The sequence below is a fragment of the Penicillium digitatum genome, chromosome 1, assembly GCF_016767815.1.
Source record: "Penicillium digitatum chromosome 1, complete sequence".
Lineage (NCBI taxonomy): Eukaryota > Fungi > Ascomycota > Eurotiomycetes > Eurotiales > Aspergillaceae > Penicillium > Penicillium digitatum.
Window position 1 is genome coordinate 3749082 of NC_089384.1, and position 17048 is coordinate 3766129.

At 49.4% G+C, this 17048-nt stretch overlaps 4 protein-coding genes across 4 annotated transcripts; 3 read left to right on the forward strand and 1 right to left on the reverse strand.

Annotated features, from left to right (window-relative positions):
- Positions 1-2225: 2225 nt before the first annotated feature.
- Pdw03_3616 (Fungal transcriptional regulatory protein, N-terminal) lies at positions 2226-9462 on the forward strand (the record flags this gene model as incomplete). The annotated part of the gene is made up of 6 exons (XM_014676510.2): positions 2226-4131; positions 4668-4682; positions 4755-6611; positions 6679-8036; positions 8089-8737; positions 8798-9462. The coding sequence occupies 6 exons, from the start codon at positions 2226-2228 to the stop codon at positions 9460-9462; spliced, it is 6450 nt and encodes a 2149-aa protein (XP_014531996.2).
- A 1182-nt stretch (positions 9463-10644) lies between these two features.
- On the forward strand, positions 10645-11646 carry Pdw03_3617 (uncharacterized protein; the record flags this gene model as incomplete). Its single annotated transcript, XM_014676509.1, has 1 exon — positions 10645-11646. One exon carries the CDS (start codon positions 10645-10647, stop codon positions 11644-11646), a length of 1002 nt encoding a protein of 333 aa, XP_014531995.1.
- Positions 11647-12352: 706 nt separating this feature from the next.
- Pdw03_3618 (Sorting nexin-41) lies at positions 12353-14542 on the forward strand (the record flags this gene model as incomplete). The annotated part of the gene is made up of 6 exons (XM_014676508.1): positions 12353-12446; positions 12513-12781; positions 12832-13098; positions 13154-14212; positions 14272-14385; positions 14447-14542. The coding sequence occupies 6 exons, from the start codon at positions 12353-12355 to the stop codon at positions 14540-14542; spliced, it is 1899 nt and encodes a 632-aa protein (XP_014531994.1).
- Positions 14543-15491: 949 nt separating this feature from the next.
- On the reverse strand, positions 15492-17027 carry Pdw03_3619 (Armadillo-like helical; the record flags this gene model as incomplete). The annotated part of the gene is made up of 1 exon (XM_014676507.2): positions 15492-17027. One exon carries the CDS (start codon positions 17025-17027, stop codon positions 15492-15494), a length of 1536 nt encoding a protein of 511 aa, XP_014531993.2.
- Positions 17028-17048: the final 21 nt, after the last annotated feature.

Genomic DNA, 17048 nt, shown 5'->3' on the forward strand with positions numbered 1-17048 from the left:
TGCATGGATGGATACCCTGGCGCATTTGAGAATATTGGCTGTGGCTCCAACTGAGTGATTTACCCTCACACACATGGCCACTGATTGCATCACAGGCGCTACTTGATTTTGTTTTCTACTGCTTTTCTTCTCTTCAGTTGTCTTTCTGGACTGTGTTAATACTATGTGCCCCTGTTTCGATGGGGTCATCAATTAATTTGAACCAATGCCCTATATTTTTGAAACTCTCGATTAGCAATATAACCTTGTGCTACTCCTGCACGTGGTCGGGCCGTGGACAGATCAACCTTAAAAGTCGACAGTGCCTCCACCGAAACGGGGGCTAAGACCGTTTGGGATAGGAGTTGACCTGAGGTTCCAAGGTATTAAGGCATAAAATTTTTGTTATTTCGCCATCACTTCAACATGAATACACGGCCACTCGTGTGGCCCTTGTCCTTGAGAACGCAAGTCATTCCAAATCCCCGGGGCCTATTCTTCTGAAACGAAAACATGAACGTTCTTTTTATTTGTCTTTTTCCATGTCTTTGGAGGTATGTTGCAGGGGCCCCACTAAATTGAATTGGATTGTGGACCTTGAGGAATGTGAACCAGTGGTAGGTGGCTGAAGAAAAACAAGAAGAAAAACTTTTCACACTTCTCCTCACGGCTGGTAATAAACGGGCGCCAATCCTACTACATGGTGAATATTGTCGTACAACTGTGCGTAGTGGGGGCAAAAAAGAAAGCAAGTGTGGCCGAGTGAGTAAGGCAAGATTATCCTAGAACTCTGCATCAGGACTAAACAAACAAAAAGGCGCCGCATTGAGGCTATCAGTTCCAACCTTTGACAGAATTCAATTCCAAATTCTCAGTCTTAGGGGTGTAAGTTCATTTTTTTGACCTATGGGTAGAGGCTTGTTGGTGGAAAGCTAGAGAAATCGAAAGCAACATCATTTGGATAGCCAGTCGCTTGTGGTAGCCCTGCAATGTAGTTCCCAATGGTCGTCTATTTCAAATGTCTTTTTAGATGTGTGTGGAGGTGGTAAAGATTGCATATTTTGTGTAAGAGACAGATCGAGATTCCGTTGACAAAAATGTCGTCTTGGCCCATCCAGAAAAGCTATATGTGGACAGTAAAAAAAAGCTCGACTTCTAGCTCTTCAGAATCCATCTCTGATCTCCCTTCCCCACTCAAGACCTAGTCAGTTGCCATGACAAAACAGCCAGAAATGGTTACGGACACTCTCGGTATTTTTGCCCTCATTGGAAGCGACTCCTGACAGGAATGAGATTGCTTTTAGTTGAATTCGGGTTGGTTGCCTTCTTGTGTGTCACAGCTTGGTTCAATGGCTCTAATCTGTTAGCCAAGAATCACATCGAAATGGCAAAGCTCGAAGTCGCAAAGCCTGACGCTGAGAGTCCCATCCACCAACGTGTCTTGATAATGGCTCTGCCCGGCCAATCTTCCGAAATCTCTCTGTGTGCTGCCGCGTGGTCCCCTACTGTGACCACACCGGTTGAAATACTCACAGATCCTGCGCAGACCAACTTTTTATCCAAGGTTCGTGTCGCCTAACCCACTATATGGGCTTATAAAGAAACCCAAGCGGCACATTAAATGCTGCCGATAAACTGATGTAATTTTGCTGCATGAGATTATGTGTGTTTTGCTATCTGTGTTACAATTGCGTGTTGATATGAATAGATGGAAATTGCTATTGTTTCTTGGATTACTATTGTATGTTCCAAAGCGATTGTTGCTGCAACTACCCATCGAGACATGAGTACGATTCGATTCAATTCTATTGTTCCTCCTGTTGACACTTAGGTACTATCATCCACAATCCAATCAATTAACACTGCTTTCGTCCTCCTATCTATGGACTACCGCTCCAATTTTAAATAGCTGTCATCTCATCTTCACTTCTAATTTGCTTTCTGGTGTACTGTTCGAGCCATTGAGTGCTTTGAGTTGACCACCACTCTCTTCATACTTTTTTTCGGCGTGAATCAAGCGTCTCAGGGCAACGATTGATACGATACGTTCAAGTCAAACTCAGCAAATGAGTGAGAGTGCTTTTTGTCCTCCAAGAAAATCCCAGATTTGTGGCTTTCAAAGCTACAAAAAGTCCTCTGTCATTTGATCTGACCAGGCTGTAAGCATTGCTTGCTTGAGACTGTTACGTTCGTGACCGTTTAGATCAAATTGCGGCTTCTTCATAGCTCACAGCTAGCTATTCGCCATGGCATATTCTCTCGAGAGACTCGCACGAGCTCAGCAACTCTTTGACCGTAGCACGGACAAATTCTGCATGCTTCCACATCTCACTGGCCCATATCACTTACGACAACGTGCCTCCAAGCGTGCTGCTGCAATTGCTTCGTGGCATGACAATGACGAGGATGAAGACTACACACCTTCCAGCATGCAAACACCCACCAAACGAAAGCTATCTCTTTTCCATGACGGTGATCAAGACCCTCGATCTAACAAAAGGGCCAGAAGTGCGTCTCCAAATCCTGCGCTCCGTGCTAGACTGAGCCCAGACACGGGAAAAGAAGACTCCGCCCTCCCTTCGACACCCTCGCAACATAGTGAGCCCGACAGCTGGGACAGATACTGGGCCGTCAATCCCGAGACAGAATCACCAAATTCACGATACAGCCTTCGACGTCGCAACAAGGAATCGCTGGCAGAATCACCACAGAAGAAAGAAACAGCCAAGGTCGAGGGCTCGGAATCAACGACAACTGCTGATGTCCTGCCTGCTGATAGCGAGCTTCCAGCAAGAGGATGCGAAGCCTGCAAAGAACTAGGCATTGAATGCTCTCTTGCATCTGACCCCGATCCGTTTGCCTATCCTTGCGCAACATGCGAAATCGATGATGTCTTTTGCGTTGTGAGCCCACCACCCAAACGGAAGCGATCATGCGAAATTTGCAAAGGTCGAAAGCTTTGTTCATATCGGCATGCTGATTATGATCATTCCCAGCCTTGTCTTGAATGCCGGAATCATGGATTCGAATGTGTTGCTGGACCAGCTAGATACCCACCCTTTCTACTCTCTTCCGCAACCGAACCAAGCGAGCCAAGCATTTCTCCAAAGACTCATTCTCTAGCAAATTCCAACTCACCCGATAGTAGATCCCCAAAACCCGACGTTTCTGAGGCATTTAAACCGAGTGAGAACATCAGCTCCTCAGCTAGTCAGCCAAAGATTCAGACGCCAGAGATCAATCCCACAGAGAATGATTGGGAGCTCTCCTCCCCTTTATTCAGCCACGTACGGCCATCTGTTGTTCAGGGACTGAGGCCACATGAGGCGATTGTTATCACTGATTCAGACGACGACACCCCGAAGACCTCGAAGAGGGAGCCCTCGTCGACTGGTATTTCTGACACCGCTGAGTCACCCACTCACACCACTGTCTCCAATACCATTGCTTCGCAGTCCGTAAACACCCATCGAATCTGGACCGAACTTGCTCATCCGGTGGTGTTTCTCGCAGATGACAGTGGCGGATCTCCACCCTGCCACTGGTGTAACAACTTTGCGTATGGCATCAATGGCCTCGGTCCTCGCAACCCAGAGGTCTGGACATTTGACGACGGCACAATCGTCGAGCTTCAGGATGGCCACACCGGCGAAGGAAAAGATCAAAGTCGAATGTGTGTCTCCTGTACATGGGATCGATGCAAAATCATAAAATGCTCACACAACATTCTCGATCTACTCCCCGGGCCTTTGTCCCCAAATGAAGCAGTACGAACCGGTGCTGCAACACTTCTACATCAAGCAACTGAAGCTCTGACTGACCCCGAGACTGGAAAGGCTGGCCCGTATTTCCCGAGTCCCCTTTACGAATGGTGCTGCCTGTGCCGAGAGCCCGCATTCGGGTCTTGCCAGGCGCTTCAACCAATTGATGCTTACGCAGAGGTGGTGGATTGTGAGGAAGAATCCCGTGGGTGTGGACTGATGCTCTGTGAGCACTGTCTTGACCTCACCAAGCGATTCAAAGGTGACCTCAATGCTGTCGTTGCATGGGGTCGCAATGACCAGGCTACCCCCGTATTCTACCGAGCTGATGTGGAATACCTCCTCTCAGGAGCGCAGAACAACACCATGTACAGGCTTTACATGGAGGACCGTTGATTTGGAAGCTAATGTTTTTTTCTTTTTCTTTTTTGAGTGCATCCATCTCACTATAGCTAGGCTTGTTCATAAACAGCAGCTAAGTGCAGTTGAGAAAATGCAAAAATGTCCTTAGTTCCTGTGCTAACAAAGCTAATAAAACTATGATGATTTGGATAGTCTAACCTGTTTGATGAGTGGTGCACGACAGTGAGGGCACTGTGCCCTAATCCATCAACAATAGGTTAAGAACACTGCAATGAAATGGCAATACAAAATAGGAACAGAACCAGAATTCCCACAAACAATTCCAAGAATACAATAGCTATATTGACAATCAATCCCATTCACAAGTCTCTTCTGTTGTGCGAACTACTCTGAATGCTGTACCTTCAAGTATAAAGTAAGAGCTTCACAGCTTCAACTTTTTAATATTTCTTCTCTTCTCCCCATACATCTTTCATATCTTCATCGGTTCAAACCGTCTACTTGTACTCTTTCCTTTTTTTCAAAATTTTTTTTTCACAAAGTATCTTTCACTTTCATCCATAGACGCTGGTAGTCTGTGTATGTGGATAGCCCTGGGATTCGTTTCCGCTCCGGAAAAAAAAAATTACTAAACTTGAGATTTTCTGCCAGTCGAATTCGTTCACAACCCAAATTCCCTTGTACTTCCACCCAACGGAAGTAAGGGTGCTGCTTTGATCCCGTCTTCTATTTTCCCCTGGTTGCCCCGAGCTGCGACACGAGGTGCGCAGCTCATCGCCACGACGTCTTCACCAAAGAGACGAAAAGTTTCCCCAGAGCCTCGCACCAGTCCAGGCCTTCGGGCTCGACGTCACGGCCGCTCCGAGCCTCCACACTCTCGCCACACATCCTCATCTTCTTCCCGCGGCCAGAGTTCGTCGTTGTCCCCGCCTCGCTACGTGCCGGCGCATCTGCAGTTTCAGTCCGGAAGCCCGCCTGGCCGCTCGCTCACCCCCGCGACCGCGACTGCCGGACTCACCCTCTCCAGCGACCATTCCGACATGCCCTCCGATACTCGAGAGGGCACACCTCCATCCCATGGACGATCTCCTTCTCCCGGCGAGAAGCGCCCGGCATCTGAGGTTACCGACTCCGAACCCGAAGGAGGCGTGAGCACTGCCTGCAATACCGTGCGGACATATATTATTCCTCGCACATACGACGACACAAAAAATGAATCTACAGATCCTACCACTTCGAGCAATGACAAGACCAGGCCGGAATCTTTGGCTGGCGAGCAGCCCGGACCAGCATCGCCCACATCAAGCGATATTCCTACGATCGATGAGCAAGTGGCTGAGGTGAATGCGCTGATGGAGGCGCCGTTGAAAGATGGACAAAAGGGATTTGTGGTCTCAATGGCTTGGCTGAAGAAGGTGCTCGCTCGCACTACGGTTCATGCAGATCACATGGACGAAGGATCATTGGAGGGAGACGTTGGTCCCGTCAACAATTTGAACATAATGCTCGACACCGACCCTGCCACGCCTGTCTTCAAAGACGAAACCGGTGAGAATTTTGTCCCTTTGCGCCCTGGTTTGCACGACGCTCTGGATTTCGCGATAATTCCAGAACATGGCTGGGACCTGATCCAGAAGTGGTATGGCCTCGCCGACCAGTCACCGGTGATTATTCGCTACGCTCACAACACTAGCCAACCCGGTGATGCCGAAAAAATCGAATATGAGACCTATCCTCCGATTTTCACCATTTTCAAATTGGCCAACCCCGCCGTGGGTACCACTCCAACAATCTTGAGACAAACCATCAAGCCATCTGTTAAGATCCTGGCCAGTCGTCAGACGAATTACCAAAAATGGTTGAAGGATGCCAAAGAACAGACTGGTATCGATATGTCGATCAAAGTTCGAGTTTGGAAGATTCTTCAGCTACCTCGCAGCACCACTGCATCAGCTTCAGCAACCCCAGCTGCCTCCCGCAGCCAATCGCCAGCTCCCCCATTGGCTCTAATTTCGAATCCCAATGACAAGCTTCTTTTCGATCTGAATGCTTTTCTCGAACTTCCAGAGGGGAGCCACCGGGTGTTGCTTGAGAATGTCAAGGATCAGACTCAGAATGCAAACTACAATGGTCGTATGACCTTGGAAATGGCTGGTCTCAGTGTGACAAATTGCGTTGTTCTTGAGGAGCAGGTTGGCGGACACAAAGGTGGAGATTGGGTGTCTGAAGCCTCCGTCAAAACGCTGAAGAGTCTGGGTATCCCTGTGGATCAACCGAAGAACGATGCTGTTGCCAAAGCGTCCGCTGCTAAAGCCGCGCTTAAGAGCACACAATCCAGTGGCAGATCAACTCCTATCCCCGGATCAGATCCAATCAGGGGGCTCATCTCCCGAGGTCGGAAGGGTAAACAGCTTATTGTGGGATTGCAAAACCTTGGTAACACTTGTTACATGAACTCCGCGTTGCAATGCGTGCGAAGCATTGAGGAGTTATCTTATTACTTCCTCAGTGAGTATGCCCACATTACTGTTGGATACTGCGAACGAGGTCTTTCAATGCTAATCTCAATCTACAGGCGGAATGTACAAACCAGAGCTGAATCCTACCAACGTCCTTGGTTGTGGCGGCACTATTGCCAAGCAATGGGCCAACTTGCTTCAGGAGCTCTACAAATCGGACCCTCAGCCAAGATCGGTCAATCCATACAGGTTTCGTTCTGCCGCTGGTCGGCAACGTGAAGACTTTGCTGGCTATGAGCAACATGATAGTCAGGAATTTGTGATGTTTCTCCTTGATGCACTATCGGAAGATCTAAGCCGCATCGTTGGCAGCAAGCCATCTACTGTAATCCCTGATTCCACTGACGAGATGATTCACAACCGCAAGGCTCTTGAGGATTTTGGAAAGAAGTGTTGGGACCTCTATGAGGCCCGCAACGCCTCCGTTATCACCGATCTCTTTGCAGGAATGTACAAGTCAACACTGATTTGCCACAATTGTGAAAAGACCAGCATCATCATGGACCCTTTCACAATGGTCACTGTGCCCATCCCAACGGGTCCGACGCTCATCAATCGAACTATTATCTTTTACCCTCTTGATGGCCCACCTGTATCTCTGAAAGTTCGGCTCGATGAACACGAACCCTTGAAGACGTGGAAGGACTTTGTTGCCGAAAAGATGGGAATTGATGGGGAACGAATCTTTGCAGCAGAGACATTGCACAACTCCTTCTGGCAAACTTTTTGTGACGATGACGACACTTTCGGCAGCTTACGCACTACTCAAGAAGACACTATTGTGTTCTTTGATCTTGGACCTCTTCCATCATCCACTAATTCTTCCGACTCTACCTCCAATGATGATGCAGTCCTTGTGCCCGTCTTCCACCGCAAGCTTGTTCCGCGTAAGAACAAAGAGGCCACTCGTGAACTTTTCGGGATGCCATCCTTCATACGTCTTTCTGGCGAAGAAGCTCAAGATCTTGAGGCCATTTACCGCAAGCTCCTTACTCAGGCCAATAACATGACTACAAACGACATACTGGCTGCAGAAGAAAACAGCCATGACGATAATGCAACTGATGACTCTGACACTGTGGTCACAAACGAGGACGATGCACGATCAGCAGATTCCCGAATCAAAACATCTTCTGTTGACGGCGAAGACAGCATGGTTGACATTTCTATGCAAACTGAGCAATCTTCAAAGCCTACAGACGACACTGATGAGTCGGATTCCGACTCTGACTCTGAATCTGTAACGACCCCTCAGCATCTTCTTGCTGGCAAGATTTCTGCCAGTTTGTTGTCACTCTTTGATGCAACAGTAATGAGCACAAATACCACCCTGCCTGACGGACGTAATATCTCCACGACCAAAAGCTATCCCTCAATTTCCTCTCGCATCCCACCTCATCCCACTTCCACCAAGGTTTGTTTCTTCCGTCTTGTCCGTTCAGATTCAGCTCGCTAATCTTTGCCAGGGATCGGGTGCTTCATCCAAAAGCTCCGCAGGTGATAACCTCGATGATGACGTCGATACAGATGAGTCAGATTCGACACCTAACTCATCACTGTCGCTTGTTCGACAAGGCGATGCCATTCTTCTCGACTGGTCTCCCGATGCCGTCGATTCCCTTTTCGGCGGCAAGACACGTGACCCTGAGGAGCTCCGCGGTCGCCCTACCTACATGAACATCAAGACTGTCTTTGATCACACCATGATGATAAGCCAGAAAAAGCCCAAGCTAGCAAATGTCTCTCTGGACCAATGTCTTGATGAGTTCAGCAAGGAGGAGATTCTTTCTCGGGCAGATAGCTGGTTTTGTCCTCAGTGCAAAACCCACGTTTCGGCCACCAAGAAGTTTGAGCTTTGGAGAACCCCGGATATTATGGTTGTCCAGCTTAAGCGGTTTAGCCAATTCCGCGGCAGGAACGGACACAAAATCAGCACTCTCATTGACTTCCCCTTCGAGGGACTGGATTTGAGCAGCCGAGTGGAAGGCCCTCTGGATGGAAAGAGTGCCGTGTACGATTTAATTGCTGTCGACAACCACATGGGTGGAATGGGTGGTGGCCACTACACTGCCTACATCAAGGACTTTGTCTCTGGCGCCTGGGTCTATTGCAACGGTCCGTTATCCCCCCATTGACATGATTATTGGAAGATTGTCTTACTAATGTGCATATTAGATACCTCTGCAAAGACTGTGACAAACCTGCAGTCGATCATCACAGCGGGTGCATACCTGCTGTTCTACCGCCGTCGCTCCGACCATGCATTGGGTAACCAGGAGCTGCGGGAGCTGGTTGACAGCTACCGGAACCGCGAGGCGAGCATTTCTGGCAGTTCCTCGGGCTCCCGCAGTCCCGGTGGTTCCCAATCACTTTCAGAGGATGGTGGTCGCAATCTTGGCATTCCACTCCGCAAGGGGTCGTCTACCTTGGCCCCAGCAGGAGTGACACCTCGAGTGAGTCGGGGGCAAGACTCTCTCGGCAATGACCTGTACTCTTCTGCTGAGGAGAGTACATCGGGCTCGGAAGACGGTGGCAGCGAAGGTAAGAAAATCGACTTCGAGCACGAGAACGGGGGATCGCAGGTCGACTCCCTCAGCAAGCTCACGGAACCCTCTTGGTCGTTCGACGCCGCTCACGACTCCTCACAGATTTCGGGTGGTAATGCTGCCCCCAAAGATGGCATCTTCGTGGGTCGAGATCCATGGGGCGATGGCATGGACATCGACCCTCAGTTCCAATTTGGTCTCACCTCTGGGGGTGAGGGGGAGGATTCCTCCGATGATCTCCCTGTCGTGGAGCTGCGTGTGGGGTCCGAGGACATCATGTCCTCCGAACCATGAACATGATGGGGCAAAAAAGGGTAGGGGAGAGGCGGACGGGAAAAGGGAAGGGGGGTTCTTTTTCTACCTAGAGAGAGGGGGATGGGCAGGTGGCCCATGCAAAATAAAAAATGTGATTCTTGTTTTCTTCAGTCAAATGTACAAATCAAAGTAAGAACAATGCCAAACTCAGCCCAACGTAAAGATCCAGCGAAGTTGTAGAGAAAGCAAGACTTTCATCACTTCTTTGTTGCTTAACTATCAGCTCCCTCACAAAGGTCTTGCACACATAAGAAACAGACCGACATGACCTATCCTCTCTTATAGTATGCCCGTCGCACCAAAACATGTCTGGGCTCTGACTCTACACCCAGTCTTCATCAGCAGTAACTACTAGCAATGTGTCTACACAAGGTGACCTCATTCTATGCAGCCTGGTGGGGTTTCTTCCTTCTTCTCCCATTGGTATCCACTTACAGCGGTCCGGCTCAGTATCAGACACTCTTTCAAGTTTCACAGGCAAATTGAGCATAAATGTAGACGTAGCCGTTTCAAATTTGCTACACCTTGCTTCACAAGCAGCGTTTTAACATTAAGCCATTCCCAGACTCCTAGACTCTCACCTATAACTTACCAAACTGTTCCTACAATCATTTCAGTAGCACATCTAGCCCTATTAGTCTCTCAATATTGATTTCTGTAGTCGTGTGGCGATTTGCACTGTACACATGCTGACTATATCCTATCAACGGGAGGGAAGGTGTCCAAAACCTTGTGGAGTCAAATTCCGTAGGTCAGACAGGGAGAGCTTATGCATCCAAATGAAAGATTGACAAACACTTTTCACATCCTTTGAGTCGTTGTTTTTTTTAAGGGGGGATTTGTACTGGATCTTGGCACATCGTCCTGCCTTTAAATGTCATGTATCGATTCACTTGTCAACATACATATCCAAAATCATCTTGGGATTTAGATCAAGGAACTGTGTGATATTTGACATCAATGTGCATATTAAGATATAGAGAGAATGGGAAATGATGTGACACAGAGGCCCTTGGAAGGAAAGTGCCAACCCTGCACAGTCCCTTCCATGTTAGGGCTGAGTGCGTGTGAGTAATGACTGTCACACAACTGACTCCCCAATTACCACGCGCACCTTCATTCAATCGCAACTCATTCATAAATCCACGCAGTTATCTCAAGATGAAACGCACCGTGCCGTCTCCGAAACGTCGGGGGCTCATCAAACATGACCCTTGCCAACTCGATCCGCAGTTATCCAGGTTGTGTCCAGAGGCTATTAACGTTAGCGAGGCTAGTGCCAGATCAATGATTGAAAAGATTAACTCCGAGCACGCTGATAGACACTTGGCTTTCCGAAGCGTCGGTGACCAACTCGAGCTTCTGAGGCTTGAGGCCTTGCGTCTCAAGATGTTAGAGTCCACCAAACCCAAGTCTGACCTAGCCAGTGAAATGTATTCTCAAGACACGGCCCAGGTCTCAATTGCAGGCTTGAGTCCCACCGGAGAACCTGGTCCCACGGTCCCACACTCAACGCGAACCTCGATGCGAGCCCGTGCTTCAGTCCTGAGCGAAAGTGAGATCAGTGTTCTTGATCTCGGTCCCAGTATGCAATTTACCCATCTTTCAACTCGAAACTCTCGCTGCAACTCCTCCTCTGCAAGTCCGCATACTGGAGTCGGTCTCACCCGTACTACTGCTCCTAGCTTTGTGCCGGGGCCTGGCAGCGACACTTCGGAACAACAAGTTGAACGTCACCTCAGAACAGACGAACTTGAATCGATCGCTCTCACTTCCGCCAGTGGTTCCATTGACAACGAATTCCCTCTGAACCTACGTCAACGCCGCCAGAACCAACCCAATATCACTTTGCCCAGCCCCCAGGAGCTGCGTCCCCATCGTGTAAACCGTTCATTTACCATCAGTGATGTTCATGGGTCGAGAGATGAATCTGGCTACGACCCCAGCCCTAATTCGTTTGCCGACGAGCCCACTCGCAGGATTTTCTCGCTCTCTGTTCCACAATCTCCTCAGTCTCCAGCTCTGCCACCCCATCCAACTCTACGGCGTTCTCAGAGCTCGTTTAATGGAATGGAACCAGCATTTTCAGCAATGCGCAACGCAGAGCGGGCGAGAAAAAGCAACAACGATGCTGCAGGGGCCTGGGATGCTGATCTCGAGTAAGATACAGGGCACATTAACATTGTGGGATGGGATTTGACGGTCATTTCACGACAGGAGAAATGTTTATGGACTTTGATTCTTGTTCAGGACACGGTGGAACAAATTCTGAGGTTTTGAGAGATGAGAATCGGTTATGAGCTCTAGGACCTTCCACAGGTTCGTATGCGAGGCTCTTTGCTTTGGGGCTTTTGCCATACAAGCAGCAACCTTCGGCATACTCCATCTGTTTGTTAGCTGATTACTCCCAAATGAAGCTAATTTTAAAAATTCTTGCTGCATAGAGTAACTTCCTTGTTTCGGGGATATACCAAGCATGACTGGCTATGTATGAGAAGAATGGCTTACTGCAGTGGAATGGGGCTACAGTGACAGGTACGCATTGGCCGCTTTTGGATCACCGTGCTGTGGCCTAGCGAACGCGGGAAATCTGGGGTTCAAACTGGAACCATCGCGACCATTACATCCTGGGACCAAAAGATTATAACACCCAACTTCAAAGTTCTTCTCAGTTGTCCGTTTGTTCAAAACACCCTTCTCCCATGTTCGATCCACGAATTTTGAAACCCAAGCCTATTTCATGACGTAATCGGTAACACCGCCTTGCACCAGCCACACCACGACTTCCCGCCCCGCAGATCCCCAGGCACAGCTTCTCCAACTCGGTTCCCGGTGCTGGTCGGCCATATCAAGCCTTCGTACCTTCATAATGTGGAACGACGAAGATAATAATCCCTACGGGGCCTTTGATCAACATGAGTCTGGCCTATCTGATTCCCTACATTCAGCCGCACTCTCTCCCCGTAAGATCTCCGCTCGGTTCCTTTGCCAACGCCTCTTTCTTTGGGTCGGTATCTGACAGCAGCTAGCTCTCTACGAACATGACCCAACCCCTCCGTCTAGCCGCGAATCCAGCAATGAGCCTCCCGATTACACCACCCACGCCGAAGATCTTAGCGATCCCGAGGATGACGCCGAGTTTGGTGCCGCTAGCGAACAATACCCTCGGAAGAGCGTCTATGATAGTCGGATTGAGCAGATTCTTTACGAAAACCCCGAGATGCCAATCTTAATCACCGAAGCTGGGAAAAACCATGAGGGTGGCGGGGGCTTTATTGTTTACACAATTCGGACTGCGGTAAGAGAGTGGTGCCTGATGGAGGACTGTACAATGCTAAATGTTGATAGGACCTGGAAGTGCGCCGTCGGTACTCCGAGTTTGCCTCATTAAGACAAACCCTTGTCAATTTGCATCCCACCTTGGTCGTTCCGCCGATTCCCGAGAAGCATAGCATGGCAGACTACGCAGCTAAACCCACCAGAGCCAAAGATGATATGGCCATTATAGATCTCCGAAAGCGCATGCTCAGTGTGTTTCTCAACCGATGCAGGCGTATGAAGGAGATCCGCGAGGATGGAGTGTGGTGGAGATTCCTTGATCCTAACGTTAGCTGGGTGGGTTTGAAGTGGATGTTCCTGGTTAGGAGTTTGTTAACTAACACTTGCTCAGAGTGAGGTTCTGAGCTCCCATCCTGCAGCATCAGTCCCAAAGAATAATCTCAAAGCGCCACCTCTTGACCCCGCAAACCCCACACCAGCCCATGGCTGGCTCCCGATTCCGTCCACATCCGCAAAGCTCAAGCCCAGAGCTGGGACTACCACAGTTAGTGGAATCGCAGCATCGCCGACGTCGCCGACTGAGCCAGAGCCGCCATCCTTCTCGGGATCTGAGATGCTCGGGCGGTTCCCCCCTGATGCTCGCAAGCTTAGCGAGGAAGAACTGGATCCTTACTTTATTAATTTTGAAGCGTCTACGCGGGAGCTAGAACTACTTTTGCAGGGAAACATCGAGAAGGTCAATCGACGAACTCTCTCACATTTGTCTGGGCTTTCAGCCGACCTGATGGAATTGGGAGCGCGTTACAATGGGTTCTCTCTTTCAGAACAGTCACCAACAGTGGCTGCCGCCATCGAGCGGATCGGCCAGGCCGCGGATACTTCTTATATTGAAACCGAAGAACTATCGTCGGCTTTGAGCGCAAGCTTTGCGGAACCTATGCGGGAGAGTGCTCAATTTGCTAGTGTGGTTCGCGGAGTTCTACGATACAGAGTGCTTAAGCGGGTACAACAAGAAATGACTCGCGATGAGTTATCGAAGAAAAAGACTCTACTAGACTCACTTGAGCGCAGTGAACTCGAAGCCAAGCGCATCGAGCAATATCTCAACCGTACCAACCCTCATTCTGGAGTGACCAAACCTCGTTCTCAGTCAACCTCCTCCGCTATCAACAGTGAAGGGGGCAATGGTCCTGTCATGTCCTCTGACCCCGGCTTCCCATCTACTCACGATAATCCCATGAGCTTTGCACCTGGGTCGCAGATCGGAGGACTCAGGAGGTCTGACCCATCGGTACCAGGCTCCCCCGCTCATCGGAAGTCATCCAGCGGGACCTTTGTAGCGAACAAAATTTTCGGTCGCATCAGCCACGCCATCCATGGGTTCGCGGACGTAGATCCCGAACGAACACGTCGGGACCAGATCGGAAAGACGAAAGAAAGTTTGATTCAGGTATGTGGACAGTGGAGTGGGAGTTCTCAGATGGTTCCCAAACTAAAATCGATCTATAGTTAGAGCAAGCGTTAGAAGTGTCCGAACAAGACGTCAAGGATGCGAGTGCAGGCGTGCTGAACGATCTCAAGCGCTTCCAGAAGGACAAAGAAGCTGATCTGCGACGATACATGGTATGAATGCCCCCCCCCCCCCCCTTCAGGAGTTATGACTAAGACTGACATGAGTTTCTAGGTTGCGTATGCTCGTTGTCACTTGGACTGGGCTCGAAAGAACCTGGAGACATGGACCGAAGCCAAAGACGAGGTGGACAAGATCGTGGCTCGATAGAAGACTAAACTTCATCTTCAACTTGATGGAGCTCGGGGCTGGCGTTCGGCGGATATCTTTTACTTTCACTCTGACTTTAACCTGCCACTAATCTGGACCTCGCTGGGAATGTTAATCTGGTATATCTAATTGTCTGAGTCCAGGTCATTCTGTGTAGAAAGTCGTAGCCTCGGAGAAACAAGGGTTTGTACTACCCGTGCCTTCGTACCTGCAATCCCATGGGGTTCTTGTTGGCAGTTAGAAAGACGAGCAAAGGGCTCGCTCCTAGAGATGTGTCCATTTTCATGAAACCCTGGAGAAGTGATATACTTGAAAGCTAAAGGGCACATTGCGAACAGGTAGACCCATCACTTCCCGTTGAAAAGGACAATCGACACTGTAACCGATTGATTTCTCTCTCTTGCGTATCAAGTTCATCAACTTGTGCAAAGAATTACTGTATGCAACTCTCCCGGCGCTTGGTGGTCTTGTATGAAGTTTGGTCTACCGGCGATCCTCCTTTGTTGTCCCTTGCACTATACCTACGATCAGCAAGATCCGACCTAACACATGTATTAACAGGACGCCTTCCTTGGATTTCATCCTCTCAAATACGTCGACGGATGGCCTATTGCTCAGGCCTGATCTGATCTCCGTTTCGCACGTCACTCATCTCTCTGCTGTAGATAATCCCGACCAACCCCGCCGCAGTTTGCATCTGTTAAAAGCTCCTCGTCTGTACTTCGTGGCGTACAGGGCCTGGGATATAACCTGCTTTGCTCTAGGATGTATCGCCACACTTGTTTGAAGTATCCAAACTCATAGAAGTCCTTAGTTCCTCTAACAGAGATAGATTGTTCCGCGGCAAAAAATACAGGCAATACATATAAGCGTCGATAAACGCAAATCCACAATACCTGGAAACTCCCCCCTTACATATCCACAAAAAGAAAAGAAACACAGCTTGACCTCACCACTTCTGTGTCTCTTTCCAGTCGGACCCCTGACTGCGCTTGTCCCATCCTGCATCCGAACGTTCGCGCGAGCGGCTTCGACTATGACGTATCTTCTCATTCTCCTCTAATTCAATCTGCCAGCGCTCTTTCTTCTTCTTGTCCCGGTGCAAACGTCCATCTTGACTCCAGGTCGGACTGCCATCGTCATGGTGCTGTTCTGCATGCACCCAGGAGTTGGACCTGGACCTGTTGTAGCTGTTACCCCATTCCCCATGACCATTTTGGCCCCAGTCACGGTTAGGGCTTGATGGGCTTCTTGAATTTTGATCTGGGGATGCATGGCGGTTGTCTTTTCTGTGCTTATGGTAACTGTTTTTGTCAGAATTTTTCCGTCCATAGTGTCGGTTACGGTCTTCGTTAGGATGGTTGCTCCATGACGAGCTGTTGTGCCGTGTGCCGCTGTCATCCTGACCCCAACGACTCCGATTATCTGCTTCTTTTCTTGACCTTCGCTCTGGAGAGGCATAGCGGTTGCGTTTTATTTTATTGTGGTAACTTTTCGCATCATCGTCTACCCATCCATAGCGGCGGTTGTGATCTTCGTTGGAGTAGTTGCTCCGTGAAAGGCTGTCTCGCTGTTCACCATCGTCACTTTGACCCCAATTGCCGCCAAGGAAATCCGCGTTGTTTCTTGACGCTATATCTGGAGAAGCAGGGTGGCTGTTATCCCATTGAGCGCTTTTTTCTCGCGGGCTATTGTGATTCATTCGTGAGCCTCGTCGTGAGGAACCTGGTCCAGTGTTTCTCTGCTCTTCTTGTGCATTGTTAAAGTTGTTACCCCAGTCGCTATTGTTGTTCTGTCCAGTATTGTGTTGGTTTTCCCGTGAGGTTTTGTCATTCCCCCAACCACTTCCACCGTGGTTGCTGGTTTGGTCATTTTGTCCTTCCGAGATTCCCCACGGATCGTGTTGCTCATCTTGCCCCCCCTGGATAGTGGGGGACTTCTGGCTGCTATGGTCTGGGTTCGTGTTTTTCTTTTTGCGCTGGTTTCGATTCTGATTGCCCCGTTGCTCATTCTGACTTCGCTGCTGCTCTCTTTCCAGTTGCTGTTTTTGTTTGTTTTGTAGCGCCCGTTGTTTCCGTTTCTGTCGTTTGGATAATGGTTTCGGCTGTTGGTTCACCGCATGAGGAGGATTATGGGCGCTCGCTTGGTTGGGTCCTTGGAAATGTTGGTCAGAACTCGGGTTGCCGGTATAAATTGGCTTCCGGGGGTGGACATACTGTGGCGGACGCATATCATGGGATAGCCCTCGTGTCTTTGGTCGAACCCACCCACGAGGAGTAAAATAAGGCCCAATTGTGGGATTTTCGGCTCCATTAGCGGGCTCAAAGTTAGCCTGGGCGCGATCACGGTTTCTTCTGTTGAAGATTTGGCCTTCTTGATGCATTCGGGCCATATGAGATCGATACCAGATGTAGAATAGCCACCCGAAGAATGGGACGACCAACGCTATCGTCAGAAGAACCGCGACCAGAATGTTACCTTGCATGGTGTCGAATGGCGGTGACAG